An 18,337-nucleotide genomic window follows, 5' to 3' on the forward strand; every position below is an offset into this window, starting at 1 on the left:
TTTAATCATTCTGTCAATATCAGTCATATTTAAAGACCAAGGAGAGAGGGTGTTTCTGATCAAACCTCCAAACATTTGATATCTCCGAAAAGCACATCCAGACTTAAAACTGTGGCATGTAGGGTCTCAGAGAAATTCACTCACATATAATGTCCTCTACTCTACAGAGGATAAAGTCTATGCCTGGGTCCCAGGAGGATATATGTATAGTGTTTTCATCGGGTTGTTTAACACTAATAATCCCCATTGAAGTACTGTCAAACAGTCTCTCGCGTTTTATCGCGAGGTTTTATCAGGGTCTCCTGTGAACTCGCCTTTAACACAAATAACTCACCGTGCGTGAGCTGCATGATTCAGCATTCCCCTCCTTCAAATACAAGAAGAAAGGCTCGTGCTTGATACAGAATTCTGAACATTACATCTAAAAATGGCGGTCGAAAGCCTGCTTCCAGCCAACTTTGGCTATGCAATTTTTACGTATTTGTATAGTTTTGTGATGTTGATGTATCTCGGGGTCCAAGTTGGTGGTGCACGGAAGAAGTTTGGAGTAAAGGTACGATAAGGCTTCACATGCAGTGCATGTTGTTTCATTGCCTGAAATTATACTGATGCATAGTAAACTTTGATTTCTTGTTTGCAACCAATGCATGATTTATTGGTTTAATGTATTTTTCTGCTCTCTTGTTTTGTGTATAGTATCCCACCATGTACAGTGATAAGGAGCAAGTGTTCAACTGCATTCAGAGAGCTCATCAGAACACACTGGAGGTGTATCCACAGTGGCTGGTGTTCCAGACTATTGCTGCATTAGAGTATCCTGTGAGTATCACAGTTGTGTGCAATAATTCAAAGAAACTCACGCAACTGCTGCAAGTGGAATCTAGAATGTCGTGGAATACCCACAATTTGGATATCATTTCAAACATTGTGGTCGGCATTTTGTCAAGATTTGGTCTAAATGAATCATGTTTTGTGGAAAGATTTGTGTTTGTGAGTTTATTCAATTTATTTTAATTGCAATTCAGCACATTCGTCTTCCTGCTGTTCCATTTCAAAATTCATTTTAATGTGAAGGTAGGCAATTCCAGCTTATGAATTGAAATGGAGCCAGTTCTTAAATTCTGCCCAACCCTTCCTTATATACCTGTGCATTACCATACCCTAATTTGTACCATCTTCCATCATATTTAGTGGCCACTAGACGTTTCTAATATATTTAGAAACATGACAAAAGCATTTATCACATTAAAGTGTTGGGCTTGTGGCAGTAAATGTTGTTTGTTCAAACCTTACAACGGTTAATATTAAATAAAATCATTATGCCTTTGATCAAAACAGTTGATCTTAATCATGGGTTTAGTAGAGGAAAGTCCTTGTAATGAGTGTTCTGTAAATCTCTGTTAAAAATGTTAATTCATTCTCTTTTCATGTGCTCTCCTTCTCTCATATGTACAGTACACCCTTTCACCCAGTTCACCTTTGTTTATCTGGCATTTTTATCTCCCATATCAGATTGCTGCCTCTGTGTTAGGAGTCATCTGGGTTACAAGCAAGTTCTCTTATGCCTGGGGTTACTACAGTGGTGGTGAGTCTTTAAAATGCACATACAAAACAATGAATTTTCAATGTGTTTCGGTTGTTCTTTCAAACATTCATCTGAGTTTTAGCCTTCATCACCAGTGTTGTTTCTCTGTTTTAGATCCTGCTAAAAGGATGCGTGGTGCATACGGATACATCGGGCTGTTTGGAGTCATTCTGCTTTCCATCTCTGTTGCTCTTAAACTGCTTGGAGTGCTTTAAGGGAAACACCACTGGGAAAATACCACATAAAACCAAAACGTGGCATTTAATGTAGACTTCAGCACTTCACTTTTTTACTCTCTTTTTTTAATTACATTGCTCCATCCTGTAGCTTTTACATAGTATGAAATATTTCATAATTGCATGGTAGTGTTTATATTCATACGACCTTGGTTTGAGTTCAGCTTGTGTCATTTCTGTTTGTGGACCACCTTCTGTACAGAGCATTTCAGGTGCAAAATAGTGATGTGGGCAACATATCAGATACTGTGCTGGTTTGATTAGGATGTATGGTCACCCTATGTTATTTCGTTAAATTCAGACAAATGATTAATAAAATGTCTGTGTAAGATTCAAACAAACCATGTGTAAGTGCTTGAGTGCTTCAAACTGCAAGAAAATACGGGGATCCTGCATACTTTATACTCCTAGTCATTTCTGAATGCCTTTAAAGGAGATTACAAAGTTTAAAGGTCTTGTATATGTGAAAGTTACATTAATTACGTGATTCTGATCTCTCAGATAATATTTAAAATGACATATGGCAGGGCTTTAGGACAACTGGAGCGTTAAATCATTTATAAACAGACCCTAGGGTGTTACTGTGATGCTATGGTGTTGTGGGTGGTTACACTGAAATTCTTTTACACTGAAATTTGTAATCTTTCCATATGGCTCTTTATTGAGGGATAGTTAGACTAGACCCAAAAATGAAAATTCTGCCATCATTTACCCACCCTCATGTTGTTCCAAACCTGTATCAATTTCTTCCTTCTGTTGAACACAAAATATATATATTTTTAATAATGTGGGTAGCCTGGTAGCCATTGACTTCCATAGTATGGGGGAAAAAATACTATGGAATTCATTGGCTACCAGTAACTGAGTAAATGATGACAACATTTTCATCTTGGGGTGAATATCCCTTTAAGTAAAAATCACAATTTTGGGAGATTATTTGATTTACATAAACATCTGAGAAAGTCTGATAGAATAGAAAAGTATTAATCAAGCAGTGCGGTACAAGCTATGTGGCCAGGTTTAATATTTAGGGGTTTTACCAAAACACCAAGTATGAACAATAGTAATGCAAGCACCAAGAAACTAGTATAAAGCATTTACTTTACAAACTAGCATTTACTAGTTTGAAAAGCTTAGGAGTCTTTTTTAAAGACCTTAGCAGTTTTAGGAGTTCAGTTTTTCCAGGTTTGAAAATGGTTTCATTATAGTTATTACAAAATACAGCAGCCTATACAGAAGCTTTTATGTTCTTTTCACTTTGTCTCATACAAGAAGACATTGCAAGATATTTGTGCCTGTGTGCAAGATTGAGACATTTCACGGTCTACTGTTCTATTTTTGGTTTGCATGCTGTGTTTAGATGTACTTTTATGTTTCTGCTGTGTAAACCACCTTTGTAAATAGTAATTTTACCATACAGCTGATCACGTGATGCCAACAAAGGCGTCCATGACGGGGGCGACTCGTTCCATTTATAATAAAATGGCTTTTTCCAAAACTTATTCTAGAATTTCTCTTATCCCGTAATTTTATCAGACGTGCTGTTAATTTATCTATGTGCTTAACCTTTAGTGAGTGCACATTTTGGTTGATAGGTGTACTCGGCGAATGGCGACTGATGCAGAGCGCACTGCGCATGCGCGACTCAGAGCCACTGTTTGAGGCGGAAGACTGCGGAGTGTTTCTCCACTTACTGCGAACCACGAGAAAAACTCAAGAAAAGTGCAGGTAACAAATCACTGTGCTATAAAGTACGAGTCCCAGTGATCATTCATTAGATATTCTCCGTTATTGTGCTTTTATTTACCCGCCATGCTTTATAGAAACGGTGATGTAGCAAATTTGGGTTAGAAATCAGCCGGACATGAGAGATCAAATATGTTTACAGCATTAACGCTCGACGTTTTCGCCCGATATTGAGCGGAAACGTAGTTTTGAACTGTTATGTTAAAGATCTCTTATGTTAATATTCAGATGTTGGTCGCAAAAATGACAGATGGAAATCCTTTTGTTTGTTATTAGTGTTTGGTTCAGGATGATCATGTGTGCTCTTCGTGTGCGCAGTGATGCTGCGCCGTTCTTGCGCAGTAACTGTTACTGTTTGTGTACATGATTGCTGCTCAAATAATTTGTGAACTAATTTTTCCTCATATATATATATATATATATATGCATTTTCAGCAGCCATTATTTAAGTCTTCAGAGTGACTTGCTTGATCTTTCAGAAATCATTCCAGTATGTTGATTTGGTGCTCTATTATTAACTGGTTTGTTATTATCAATTAATTTGTTCTTATTATCAATGCTTTTTTTTTTTTGCCACTAAATATTTTTGTTTAAATTATTTTTTTTTCTGGTGTCTTTGATGAATACAAAGTTCAAAAGAACAGCATTTACTTGAGATATAAATCTTTTGTAACATTATAAACGTGTTCACTGTCACCTTTGATCAATTTAACACATCCTTGTTGAATAAAAGTATTAATTTCTATTAAAAAACTTTGCTAAAGCTCTTATCTAAAGCTGTTCACTTTAGATAAAAAGCATAAGCTAAGTAGTCCTGTTCATTATGCAATATGAATACGTCTCTTTATTAGGAAAACCAGCAGAACGTCTCAAAAGAAGCTCTGAAGGATCAGGTCAGATCAGAAGCATGTCAGGGTTTCTGGACGGGATCAGATGTGGCGATTGCGAGTGTAATGTGGACTGGGGTGAGAAGAGAAACGCCATCGCCTCCATCGCAGCCGGAGTTCTGGTATGTCAATAAATCTTGGTGATGCTGCGCCGTTCTTGCGCAGTAACAGTTACTGTTTGTGTACATGATTGCTGCTCAAATAATTTGTGAACTAATTTTTCCTCATATATATATATATATATATGCATTTTCAGCAGCCATTATTTAAGTCTTCAGAGTGACTTGCTTGATCTTTCAGAAATCATTCCAGTATGTTGATTTGGTGCTCAATTATTAACTGGTTTGTTATTATCAATTAATTTGTTCTTATTATCAATGCTTTTTTTTTTTTGCCACTAAATATTTTTGTTTAAATTATTTTTTTTTCTGGTGTCTTTGATGAATACAAAGTTCAAAAGAACAGCATTTACTTGAGATATAAATCTTTTGTAACATTATAAACGTGTTCACTGTCACCTTTGATCAATTTAACACATCCTTGTTGAATAAAAGTATTAATTTCTATTAAAAAACTTCAAAAAGCTGTTCACTTTAGATAAAAAGCATAAGCTAAGTAGTCCTGTTCATTATGCAATATGAATACGTCTCTTTATTAGGAAAACCAGCAGAACGTCTCAAAAGAAGCTCTGAAGGATCAGGTCAGATCAGAAGCATGTCAGGGTTTCTGGACGGGATCAGATGTGGCGTAACATTATAAACGTGTTCACTGTCACCTTTGATCAATTTAACACATCCTTGTTGAATAAAAGTATTAATTTCTATTAAAAAACTTTGCTAAAGCTCTTATCTAAAGCTGTTCACTTTAGATAAAAAGCATAAGCTAAGTAGTCCTGTTCATTATGCAATATGAATACGTCTCTTTATTAGGAAAACCAGCAGAACGTCTCAAAAGAAGCTCTGAAGGATCAGGTCAGATCAGAAGCATGTCAGGGTTTCTGGACGGGATCAGATGTGGCGATTGCGAGTGTAATGTGGACTGGGGTGAGAAGAGAAACACCCTCGCCTCCATCGCAGCTGGAGTTCTGGTACGTCAATAAATATTGTGTTCTCTAAAATATCCAGTGATTTCTGAACTAATGATCTTTCTTCTCACACTGTACACGTGCAGTTTTTCACAGGCTGGTGGATCATCATCGATGCGGCAATAATGTACCCTAAAGAGGAACAGTTCCACCACGCATATCATACCTGTGGGGTTATAGCGACTATAGCCTTCCTCATGTGAGTTACACCTGTAGAGATTCTCCGTTCCCGCTGGCGCTTCCTCAAATGAGGAGAACAAAGACTTTGTTCCTATTGAGTCCGGCCAGACACACATAATTTGATCCGTCCCAGATCTTACTTCCTGTTGTTAAGCACTGATTTAACTACAGGGTTGTGCAGTGAGTGCTGTCACAATGACACCGTTGTTAAACCGCCCGTGGAGTTTCACTATTTGTGGATTTGAATCACGGTATAGTTAAGTAAAACTAAACCATAACTTCAACTGAAACAAAATATAAAAAATAAATAAGTAAAATATATCAGCTAGTTGCCAAGGCAACATTTATCATTTTCATTTAGTTTAATTTGATGTACTAAAATAACTAAAACCGAAATCAAATATTAATAAAAACTGTATTAGACATATTTAAAGGGGTCATATGATGCGATTTCAAATTTTCCTTTCTCTTTGAAGTGTTACAAGCTCTTGGTGCATAAAGAAGATCTGTAAAGTTGCAAAGACTAAAGTCTCAAATCCAAAGAGATATTCTTTATAAAAAGCACAACCCAGATGTTCGAATTTGTGCAACGCATTTTATGGACGACAGTTTTTGAACCTAGAAGAGTACAAGGCTGGCTGTGCACAAAGGCTATTTCTAAAAATAAAAAAAGGGTCAATTCCGACTTCGCTATGGCAATCTGGCGCTTCTGAATCAGTGACTGTAAGTACGTTTTGTTATTAGTATAAGTATTTGCTATTTGACTGTTCAAATGCGGAGTTTTGCGCAGCACAGAGTAACGCGTTTCAAAAACGCTGGCGGTAAAAGAGTTAAAATGATCACGTAATCTCAATTTAAATATTTTTAGTATTGGAAACTTAGCTAGCTATAGCTATATAAATGCTAACTTGCTAATTGGTAACTGCTTTGATAAGCATAGTAATTGCTGAATGAGTAAGGCAATATAGAACATTTAACATAATTCTGTTCTGAAATCAAAGCTCATGCTCTACTCATCACAATGAGAAACCCAACATAACAGAAACTCTTCTAAATTAGCATAGCAAAACATTAAACAATACCAAATCTCCCAATTAACATTAATCTTGCACAAAAACATTATATAACACTTAACTTTTTTAAGAGCATTTAAGTCCCTTTCAACTGGAAAATAGAAAACCCAGCCAGTTTAAGTTGAAATTAAGTTTGTCTAAATTTAAAGAAGCAAGCTCATTAAACTCGACAATGAAACAAGTATTCAGATTACTTAAAATTTGTACGTTTCATGAACTTGAATGAAAAAGAAAGTTCTAAATACTCATAAAAGTAAATTGGATTGAACTAATTTGTTTAATTGAAGTTCGCCCTACTCAAACCATTTAATTATATTGACCATTAAGGGTTACAGTGTACAATAGAATCTCAGTGATACTAAAATGAGACTGATTTGAATGCAGGATCAATGCGGTGTCAAATGGCCAGGTGAGGGGCGACAGCTACAGCGATGGCTGCTTGGGACAGACAGGTACGTGCTGCAGGTGCAACGTGCTTTTTTTCTTTTTTTTTCAAGAGACAGCATTAAATGTGCTTTTAATGTGTGTTTTTGTGTAGGTGCCAGAGTTTGGCTCTTCATCGGGTTCATGTTGGCGTTCGGGTCTCTCATCGCCTCTATGTGGATTCTGTTCGGTGGTTTTGTTGTGACTGGTGAGAGAATAAGACTGATTTAGCCTTTTATAGAAAAAGATCATTCATGTTTCTATCAGTATACATTTGTTCGTTATGTTTTTTTCCATTTTTTTTTTCTTTATTATGGATGAACAGACAAAAAGGATCTGTCCGTGTATCCTGGTATTGCAGTTTTCTTCCAAAATGCATTCATCTTCTTTGGGTAAGTTTGGAAATACAGTAAAAACTGTAATATTGGGAAATATTATTACAATTTAAAAGAACTGTTTTAAAATTTAATATATTGTAAAATGTAATTTATTCCTGTGATCAAAGCTGAATGTTCAGCATCATTACTCCAGTCTTCAGTGTCACATGATCCTTCAGAAATCATTCTGATATGCTGATTTGCTGCTCGAGAGACATTTCTGATTATCAGTGTTGAGAACAGTTACTGCTTAATATTTTTGTTAAAACTGTAATACGTTTTTTTTTTCACGATTCTTTGTCTAAAGTTGAAAAAAGAACAGAATTTATTTGAAATATTTTTTGTAACATTATAAATGTCTTTTCTGTCACTTTTAATAAATTGAATGCATCCTTGCTGAATAAAAGTTTTTGTTTTAATCTTGGAAATAGGGAATTTTAACTAATTCATATTGAAATGAATGGAGAATGAAAAAGACAATTTTTGCTATTGATGCTAATGAATAATCATTAAAATAGTTATGTTTATTAAAAGTCCCAATAATGGGAATTAAAATAATTTTGAATGTATCATGAATAAATAATTGTTGCTCAGTCTGTAATTACCTGCATTAGTGGTCTGAGATTTTGAGTATTTATTTGTGGTCTGAGATTTTGAGTATTTATTTATAATAAATTGCTTAGCAAATTCAGATTTTATATATATATACAGGTGCATCTCAATAAATTAGAATGTTGTGGAAAAGTTCATTTATTTCAGTAATTCAACTCAAATTGTGAAACTAGTGTATTAAATAAATTCAATGCACACAGACTGAAGTAGTTTAAGTCTTTGGTTCTTTTAATTGTGATGATTTTGGCTCACATTTAACAAAAACCCACCAATTCACAACAAATTAGAATACTTCATAAGACCAATAAAAAAAAAACATTTTTAGTGAATTGTTGGCCTCTGGAAAGTATGTTCATTTACTGTACACGTACTCAATACTTGGTAGGGGCTCCATTTGCTTTAATTACTGCCTCAATTCAGCGTGGCATGGAGGTGATCAGTTTGTAGCACTGCTGAGGTGGTATGGAAGCCCAGGATTCTTTGACAGTGGCCTTCAGCTCATCTGCATTTTTTGGTCTCTTGTTTCTCATTTTCCTCTTGACAATACCCCATAGATTCTCTATGGGGTTCAGGTCTGGTGAGTTTGCTGGCCAGTCAAGCACACCAACACCATGGTCATTTAACCAACTTTTGGTGCTTTTGGCAGTGTGGGCAGGTACCAAATCCTGCTGGAAAATGAAATCAGCATCTTCAAAAAACTGGTCAGCAGAAGGAAGCATGAAGTGCTCCAAAACTTCTTGGTAAACGGGTGCAGTGACGTTGGTTTTCAAAAAACACAATGGACCAACACCAGCAGATGACATTGCACCCCAAATCATCACAGACTGTGGAAACTTAACACTGGACTTCAAGCAACTTGGGCTATGAGCTTCTCCACCCTTCCTCCAGACTCTAGGACCTTGGTTTCCAAATGAAATACAAAACTTGCTCTCATGGGGGCAAAAACAAAAGTGTTGCGTTTTATAATTTTGTTCAGTATATATAAGTGAAACTATGATACTTTGATTCTCCTCTCTTGCAGTGGTCTGGTGTTCAAGTTTGGCCGAACTGAGGACCTCTGGCAGTAAAGATCCATTTCCTTCAATCAAATCCCACAGTCCATCAACACACAATTCCTCTGTACTTATTGCTGCTTATTTGCACTCTACATTTCTTTCTCATTTCTTTTCCAACTCCTCGGCTGACTTCAGTTCTTAAATGTGTTCCTTCTTCCTTTCTTTGTCTTGTTTCCTGTGTGGCCACAGTGGGCGCCCACAGCGAGAGAAATGCGAATCAAATCCAGACTCTGCAGTCAAAATGGACACATTTAGACCTCATCCTGTGTGTATAATAAAAATGACTTGTATACAATGGAATTACAATGACAAGATTGCAGAATAGTGACTTTCAGATTGGAAGTGCACAACCAATATCTTCAGCTTTCAGAAAAGCATTATTGAAATGTTTGTTTTTGTTTGTTGAAATCTTTAATAACCAAAATGAGTATGACTGGCTTTCAGTCCTTCAGCTTCACTTGTGTTTCTACTTTCAATGTCGTCATTTCAATAAAAGTCTTTTCTTTTTTTACATAGGCCACCGAATTTGTGTCTTTCAGAACACTTTCATTTATAATCTCTTGAAATTTTGCGCAGTGTGCAGATTTGAGAACACACTGCTGTATAATTGCGCCACAACCTTCAGTCAGCGCTTTATTCTACGTCTTACTTTTGGAAGATTTTTATATATTGTTATTTGGGTTCCCACGCTTTTTTCTCCAGTCATTCAGTTTTTTAATTAAAAAAAAATATTTTACACGAACTGCACTGAGCAAAAGCAGTTTTTTTTAGAGCCGAGCATAAGTAGAAACGTGTATTCACTGTCAATATTTTGAATTTCTGTGCAACTAGTAAAACCAAACAGCATATTTCTCTGAGGGTTTCTTGACTGTTGGAAGCCTGGTTATATATTTTGTGTTCTGGAGCTTTAAGTTCACTCTCTGTGTATGTTTGGGCATGTGGGAGTAGTATAAAAAAGTTAAATGTTTTTAAAAAGCACAATTTCTTATTATTTCAATGGGTGAATAAGGTGAGACGTGAGTCTGTCAACTAACAAATTAGAGATTCTGTGATTTGTACATGCTAAAAGAATGTAACATTTTAATGTAATCCATGTCTCTCTTTCTGACAAAAAGTAGCTGAACTTCATCCAAATGTGGGTTTAAATGAATAAAACTATTGTGAATATGTACAGAACCAGTGTTTTTTTCTTTTAGAAAGTGCAATCTTTCACTATATTCAAATGCAGATGAATAACATGGGTTTGTGGATTATAGTCAGTGCACTAGAAGGTTATTGTTATATATTGCATTAGGTGGTGGTGTGGTGTATCAGTTTGTCATTGTCAGCCTGAAACAAACTTCCATTTTTCTTGCTTCCACTAAAGTAATTTAATCCAGCCTTAACTTCCAGGGGCTTGGAAATTTCTTTGGTGGTGTTTTGTATGATTAGAAAGCACAATGCTTTCCATTCAAGGACATCTTATCTTGTAAATTGTTTACTTTGCAATGTCTAACCTCAAACACACACAGATATATTTTGTGCTAACTGCATTCATGCACATCTGGAGTCCTCTTATCAATTTGTCCATAAGTTCTTCATTTCTGTACAACCAAATTTGGAAACTACAAGAGAAAGAAATACATAATTAGCAATCATAAACATGTTTGTAAATGCACTTTTAATTTTTAATTAGGTTTAATGTCATTAATTCTACTTTTAAATGATAAAAGATAAATGCAAACACTGCGAGGTTAAGGAGTGGTGCTAAGTCATTGTAGACAACATATTTAGAGTGATGCAAATGAACAAAACCCTTCACCTCCCAGAATGCCTGGTCATCAAAGCACTTCCTGTCCAGCTGGGGTCTCCAGATACTCCATTTCAGGAAAAGTCCTGCAAATTTTAATTGTAGTTGTATGTTTAGTTTGCCTCATTGAACCAAAACACAAAACTAATTGGTCAAAGTCAAATCAAAAATTCATAACACAATAAACAGAAGCAAATGAAACATATTAATTCTAATGATCTTTAGTGTGACTGTATCAGTGTTGTACCTGTAGCTGTGCCCATCACCAGACTCATACACGCCGTTATGAGGAGAACACAGATATGATACACAGTGAACTGCACCGCTCTGAGAACTCAGATACAACACAGTCAACATTAAAGGGAAAGTTCACCCAAAAATGAAAATTTGCTAACAATGTACTCACCCTCAGGCCATCCAAGATGTAGATGAGTTTGTTTCTTCATCAGAACAGATTTGGAGAAATGTAGCATTACATCACTTGCTCACCAATGGATCCTCTGCAGTGAATGGGTGCCGTCAGAATGAGAGTCCAAACATGACTCCAGTCCATCAATTAATGTCTTGTGAAATGGAAAGTTGTGTATTTGAAAGAAACAAATCCATCATTAAGGCGTTTTAACAGTTGTTTCTGGCCAAAATACAAATCCACAATCCATAATAAAGCTTCCTCCAGTGAAAAAGTCCATCCCTTGTTGTCCTCTCACATCAAAATCCATCAACATATTTCTTTAGAAAGGTTTTGAACTGTTTCCGCTTGTATCTGTGCATATTTCACTGGAGAAAGCAAAATGATGGATTATGGACTCGTATTTTTTTCTTCTTTCTTTTTCTTTCTGTTTATTTGTATAGCACATTTAAAAACAACTTAGGTTGGCCAAAGTGCTTTCCAATAAGACAACATATACTGTAGAGAGGGGGGAAAAATCACTATTTTAGCTGGAACCAATGGTTTTAAGTTACAAAACGTCTTGATGGATTTGTTTCTTACAAACACACAGCTTTTCACTTCACAAGACATTAACTGATGGACTGGAGTGTTGTGGATTACTTGTGGATTATTGTGATGTTTTTATCAGCAGTTTGGACTCTCACTCTGACGGCACCCATTCACTGCAGAGGATCCATTGGTGAGCAAGTGATGTAATGATACATTTCTTCAAATCTGTTCTGATGAACAAACAAACTCATCTACAACTTGGATGGCCCGAAGGTGAGCACATTTTCTGCAAATTTTCTTTTTTAGGGGTAAAGTATTCCTTTAATGACATTTTTTGGATACACAGTTTGAATAAAAGTGAAAATTGTTTTACATTGTGCTTTCGTTACTGGCCAGCTGTAGAAATAAAAGAGCAAACCATCCCAGAATTCCCGGAACGGCATGCACGTTGAGGACACTGCAGGTGTCATGACACTCAAAAGCAAACAGCATGTGATTCTGGATGAAAGAGAAAAACAGAAAATCATTCCTGACAGTTAATGTAATATCCAGTATACACATCCAAAAGTGTGAGAACAGAGAGAAAATCCAGAATTAAAACCTTTGAACAAAATTTCTAAATTTTAAAGCATAAAACATTATTCATGTCAGCTCAAGTGTTCCTGTCATTAAAGCAGTATGGGTTTATTTTTATTGATTTTTTTTTTTTTTTTTTTTTTTGTTTCTTCTCAGGTTTGGCCTGTGGAACATGTACTCATACATAGGTTTTTTTTTATTTTAATTTTTTTTTATCTGACACTAAACAAAAAAACAATAATGCATAAAAATTAGTGTTGTTGCTGATCATTGACAAATCCAAGACTGTAATAACTACCAAAGATTTTTTGGAATTTTGATCAGAACTGATGTTGATAAAAAGATTAATAATATAATATTTTTAGAACCGTTTTTTTTTTTGACATGGACATTTTTGCCATCTAAGAACCACTGTGTAAGTTTTTTTAAATTGACTCATAAGGGTTGTTATTACTGTAGTATTTTATTTAATAATAATCACAATAAAATCATAATAACTGTTATTACTTTATAAGCAGCATATTGAATTGGTTAAAAACAGTGGGAATGTGGCCTATAAAAACTCAAGTAGAACGAGATTGATTTTTAAACTCTCTCTCTCTCTCTCACTCTCTCACTCTCTCAAACCCTTGCTTGGTTCTCTTTGAAATGAGCTAACTGATGTGGGTTGGGCTAATTAGTCAGATCGGGTGATACACGTTACTGAGAGCCTTTAAAAAGCACTCCGTTTTTAGCTTTTAGTGAAAAAAGTGATGAAAATATTGTGTTGACGGAATGATTGTGATTATTGAATGAGTGTCACTATTGAGAAACTATACTTTAAGAGTGTGTTTTTAAACTGAGTTTGGTTTATTTTTTATTGGAGACAGAAGGAGAAAGGCTTTCTTCTTTGGCCTCTTGGGTTTTGATTTTCTCTTGAAAAGCTAGCTAGCCAGGTGTATTTGTAAAGAAAGACCCTCTACTAGCAGGCGGTTTAAAGGCACAATATGTAATTTTCGCCGCTAGAGGGCACGTATTCAAAACAAACAAAGAAACAAAGGCGTAGTTTGATGACACCGTGACTGAGTGTGGAATCATGGGAGTTGTCGTCTTCATCCCCACAGCTGACGCAATCCGACGGGACTCGGGCAGAAATCATGTTCATGGATGAGCTAATGATTTATTAACGTCGTAGAATGAAGCAGGGTGAGGCTGAAAGCCGTCGAAGCGAAACGAAGCCGCTGAACAAGCGTGACACACGACTCTAAAGCAGCGGAGCTTTTATTATGCCACAGTCGACCGCTTCCACTCCTTCCGGTCGTGCGTATGTGGGGTAAAGCAGCGCTGTTTTATCATACTAGATACGTTTGAAAGTTCTGTTATAATGCTACTCTTTGCGGTCGTCACCGGTCTATTCTTTGGTGTTTCCATGTTTTCTACAAAACAAAACGTAAATCGAGGGGTTATGACATCATTGGCAGGCGACACAATGACACTATAGACACGCTCCGTGTCACTAGTTAAAATTGCTTATTTCTCTGGATTTAAACATTCTTCAAAACATTTGGGATAATGTAAGTACACAAGTCAGCAAAATATATAACACTGTTCTAGTGGTTTTCGGATATTTTAATAAAAAAATCTTACATATTGTGCCTTTAAGTGTTGTGGCTCTCCTCAAAGCCTGGTCTTTATAGGTCGCTCATTTTGAAACACTGATTTTTTATGTTATTTTAAACACATTTAACCTTGCCATAGGCTCCACCACAAAATCCATCTTGACACCCAAACTAGTTTGATATAGACCTTATGCGCCAGAGAAACGAGCGCGCAGCCATCTTTAGAATGTTGTCTTTGAACTTTTTTGCAGTAGCTCTATATATTTCTATGGCATCACTGTCGAAGAGTAATTAGCTGGTGAAGTGGATTTACTTAATGTAGAGTTAATGAAAGTTATCATGTGCATTGTAATGTTTGAAGCGGATGTCATAACAAATGTCAGATTTTAAAACAAGTGGTTTATTCATAAATTTGTAAGCTCTCACCTTCATGCTGTGGAAATACAAACCGGAAGACAAAAGACAATGAGCACAGTGCTGAAAATGGGCGTGGCTACATAAGGTCTACTATTATAGTTATTGATAATAGTTTGAATTAGATTTTAAAAATATATATATATATTCTGTTTTTGCCTTAGTTTTAAAGTTTTAGCAATTTTGTTGTAAGTTTTAGTAATTTTTTAGTTTTTGTTTTGTTTAAATATGTCTATAGTTTTTTAGTTTTAGTTATTTTAGTTTATTATACTTTACTATAATTTTTATATGTATTTTTAGTTTATATTTATTAGTTTAGTTCATGCAGCTTAAAAATGAGAAATGTTACCTTTGCAATTAGCTGAAATTTTAATTACATAAATTTAATTTCAGTTAATGTTTGTATATTATTGCATTTCAAGTAATGAAAAGTTATTTCTAGTAATGATTTTTTTAATGGTTTTAGTGAATGGTTAACGATAATAACCCTGACTCAAACAAGATAAACATTAAACTTTCTTGTTCCTCCTCAATTAGATATTACAACACTCTGAGTTCTCAATTCGACGGCACAGTAGACGAGACTGGAAATTTTTTTTTTTAAATTTGAATTTACAAAATAAGAATTTTGTGACCGATGTGGCTTTACCTTCATCTAGCGGAATCCCAAGGCTGATAAGAGAGCGGCACAGAAGCCAATCGTCATGGCAATCCATGGCGTGTGGACTGCTGTCATGGCAACTCCAATGGCAACACCACCAGACAGGGCGGAGCTCTGGACGTGAACCTGTGCAGAGGAAGTGCAGCAAACACCAGTCAAACATGTTACTCATATCATTATATCCAATTAATTATCTGAAAATCTGGTCAACATTCCTGGATCCCATCTAAGTGAACATGAAATGCTGTTGACAACCCATTTTACTTTCATAATGTGAAACAGTATTGATATAATATAATATTATAATTGTTTTCTACTATGTGAGGAAGTTGCTATGTGGGAATTGTTCCTACAGCCGCTCACCATGTTCATCTTTCCTTTGGAGCTAGTGAGCATAGAGACAGACATTGCCATGACAACACTGACAGCCAGCGACAGATACGTCCCATATATGACAGTAAGCTTCAGTCCTCTCTCCCACTTGTGATCTCCCACCAGTGTCGAGTTAAAACTGGGCCAGAACATCCACAGGAACATGTGAGGAAGAGAGAAAGGGAGGATGTTCCTGTGCATAATTTAATAAAAAATAATTACACTTCAGTTCTCGAATCTGATTGGACAAGCATCAATTCAAGAGTGATGATATCACTGTTTGTATCACTCCGCTTGTCTGTTTGTTCCACACAGACTGTTCATTAGTGGAGGGATTTGTTCAGTTAATTTTTCTGCAGAATACAACTATACACTAGTAGGAAGTGATCAATGACTGTCTTTATGAGTAAGTCACTCAATCATTGAACCAATTCGTTCAAAACGCAGATTCATTTAGCAACTAAACAAGAAAACATCAAATCAATGACTGGAACAAGTGAATATTTCATTCAAATGAATTGTTGAAAGAAGCTGATTCATTCAGGAACAAAAATAACTGTCTTTAACTGTCAAGTGAGTGCCTTTAGTCAATGAATTATTTATTTAAGCATTCGAACACGTTGATTCATTAAGTAATGTGCTCACATTTACTGTCACAGCTATGAAACTCAATCATTATACACGCAAACTAAATAATCGGTAAATAATAATCTCTAGAAAAAATGTTTGTTGAAAAATAAAAATTGAAGTGACTTGAACCAACAATGTATATTTTAAATGTATGAAATAAGGTGCTATTAAACATTCAACTGGTTATGTTTAAAGCTCACTGGAATTTGCTCTAAATCATCTGATGTGCCGTTATGGTTAAGGTCTGAAACCATGAAACTGGTTTAGAGTTTTGAGGTTATTTTCTGAGTTTGAGAGATAGATAACTGGTTACTGTACTCACCAAACATTGCGAATAAGCCAGTCTTACGGTCAGTTTTCTCTTTCTCATGCACTGGTGTGCAGCACCCATGACACCAAACAGAGCTCCGAAGACATGCAGCAGCATGATGCTCTACACTGGATCTGCCTGATACTTGAGCTCTGCTTCAGTACAGTATGAAAATACACAGTCTGTCTGAATAAAATAGCATGCACAATACTAGGTGGAATGTCTTGCAAGTATTCAGATTATTGCAAGTATTCATATTAATATTATTTTATTTTTGTCAATGATATTTTCAACAGTATCACATAATAATAATTCATTTTTCTGTGTTTCGCAATAAAAAAAATTTGAAGACGGGAAAAGCTGTTTGTCTAGAAATGTGTCGACCGTCTGAATTTGCCCGATATAGCATAAAAAAAATATCGCAGTTTTTATTTTAAACTTTTTTACTGAAATTGGCTTGCAATGTACCTTGAGATGAGGACATGGGAAATCTTGAAAATAAATTTATATCTGAGAACTTTATCATTTTCTTGCACAGAGAAATATATAGAGAGAGGATACAAATGATCATTTTTATCTGGGAAAGTTCTCTTACACTGAGCAGAGTTCGCAGGATCCACTGATTGACCACAAATCCTGTGACCTCCACCAGAGCCATTAGTAAAAGCTGCACAGGATTTGTCTTCCCGTGGACTGCTCCCATGGCAACCAGAGCAGATGCTGCACAGAGCTCTGCCTCAATCACACTACACATTGAAGACGGGAAAAGCTGTTTGTCTAGAAATGTGTCGACCGTCTGAATTTGCCCGATATAGCATAAAAAAAAATATCGCAGTTTTTATTTTAAACTTTTTTACTGAAATTGGCTTGCAATGTACCTTGAGATGAGGACATGGGAAATCTTGAAAATAAATTTATATCTGAGAACTTTATAATTTTCTTGCACAGAGAAATATATATAGAGAGGATAAAAATGATCATTTTTATCTGGGAAAGTTCTCTTACACTGAGCAGAGTTCGCAGGATCCACTGATTGACCACAAATCCTGTGACCTCCACCAGAGCCATTAGTAAAAGCTGCACAGGATTTGTCTTCCCGTGGACTGCTCCCATGGCAACCAGAGCAGATGCTGCACAGAGCTCTGCCTCAATCACACTACACGAGGAGCACAAATAACATTTGATAAAGTCTGATGCTGTAAAACATCTTAAAGGAATAGTTCACCCAAAAATTTAAATTAGCTGAAATTGCACTTACCCTCAGGCCATCCTAAATGAGTTTCTTCATGGGAACAGATTTGGAGAAATTTAGCATTACATCACTTGATCACCAATGGATCCTCTACAGTGAATAGGTACATTATTGTGATGTTTTTATCGGCTGTTTGGACTCTCGTTATGACGGCACCCATTCACTGCAGAGGATCCTTTGGTGAGCAAGTGATGTAATGCAAATTTATTTTTCAAATCTGTAGATGAAGACAGAAACTCATTTACATCTTGGATGGCCTGAGAGTAAATACATTTTTAGCAAATTTACATTTTTGGGTGTACTGCATCTGCTAAGAGCTGTAATGTATGTACCTCTTCATATTGATGTGGATCTCTCTTCTGTGGTGTCGTTGTGGCAGCAGAAAGCCATTCATCAAGACGGCCCACTGGATGGCCATGGCTGCCAACAGCACGCTAAACCCCGATCCACTGAAACCACTGAAACCAAGGAACGTGGCCAGAAATCCAAACCCCATGAATATCATCACCTGAATATCTTGGAATTCTTGGAATTCTG

General features: G+C 35.9%; 2 protein-coding genes and 1 pseudogene across 2 annotated transcripts; 2 read left to right on the forward strand and 1 right to left on the reverse strand.

Annotated features, from left to right (window-relative positions):
• Positions 1-310: 310 nt before the first annotated feature.
• mgst3b (microsomal glutathione S-transferase 3b) lies at positions 311-2,109 on the forward strand. The gene is made up of 4 exons (XM_016546184.1): positions 311-553; positions 697-819; positions 1,513-1,585; positions 1,700-2,109. Exons 1-4 carry the CDS (start codon positions 428-430, stop codon positions 1,798-1,800), a joined length of 423 nt encoding a protein of 140 aa, XP_016401670.1. The 5' UTR covers positions 311-427; the 3' UTR covers positions 1,801-2,109.
• Positions 2,110-5,387: 3,278 nt separating this feature from the next.
• On the forward strand, positions 5,388-9,948 carry tmem50a (transmembrane protein 50A). The gene is made up of 6 exons (XM_016546229.1): positions 5,388-5,541; positions 5,625-5,737; positions 7,176-7,243; positions 7,330-7,422; positions 7,540-7,606; positions 9,225-9,948. Exons 1-6 carry the CDS (start codon positions 5,440-5,442, stop codon positions 9,268-9,270), a joined length of 489 nt encoding a protein of 162 aa, XP_016401715.1. The 5' UTR covers positions 5,388-5,439; the 3' UTR covers positions 9,271-9,948.
• Positions 9,949-10,771: 823 nt separating this feature from the next.
• The window catches only part of LOC107734264 (ammonium transporter Rh type A-like), a 13,552-nt pseudogene continuing 5,986 nt past the window's right edge, over positions 10,772-18,337 (reverse strand).

This window comes from Sinocyclocheilus rhinocerous, unplaced genomic scaffold, assembly GCF_001515625.1.
Source record: "Sinocyclocheilus rhinocerous isolate Xijiao unplaced genomic scaffold, SAMN03320098_v1.1 scaffold730, whole genome shotgun sequence".
NCBI lineage: Eukaryota > Metazoa > Chordata > Actinopteri > Cypriniformes > Cyprinidae > Sinocyclocheilus > Sinocyclocheilus rhinocerous.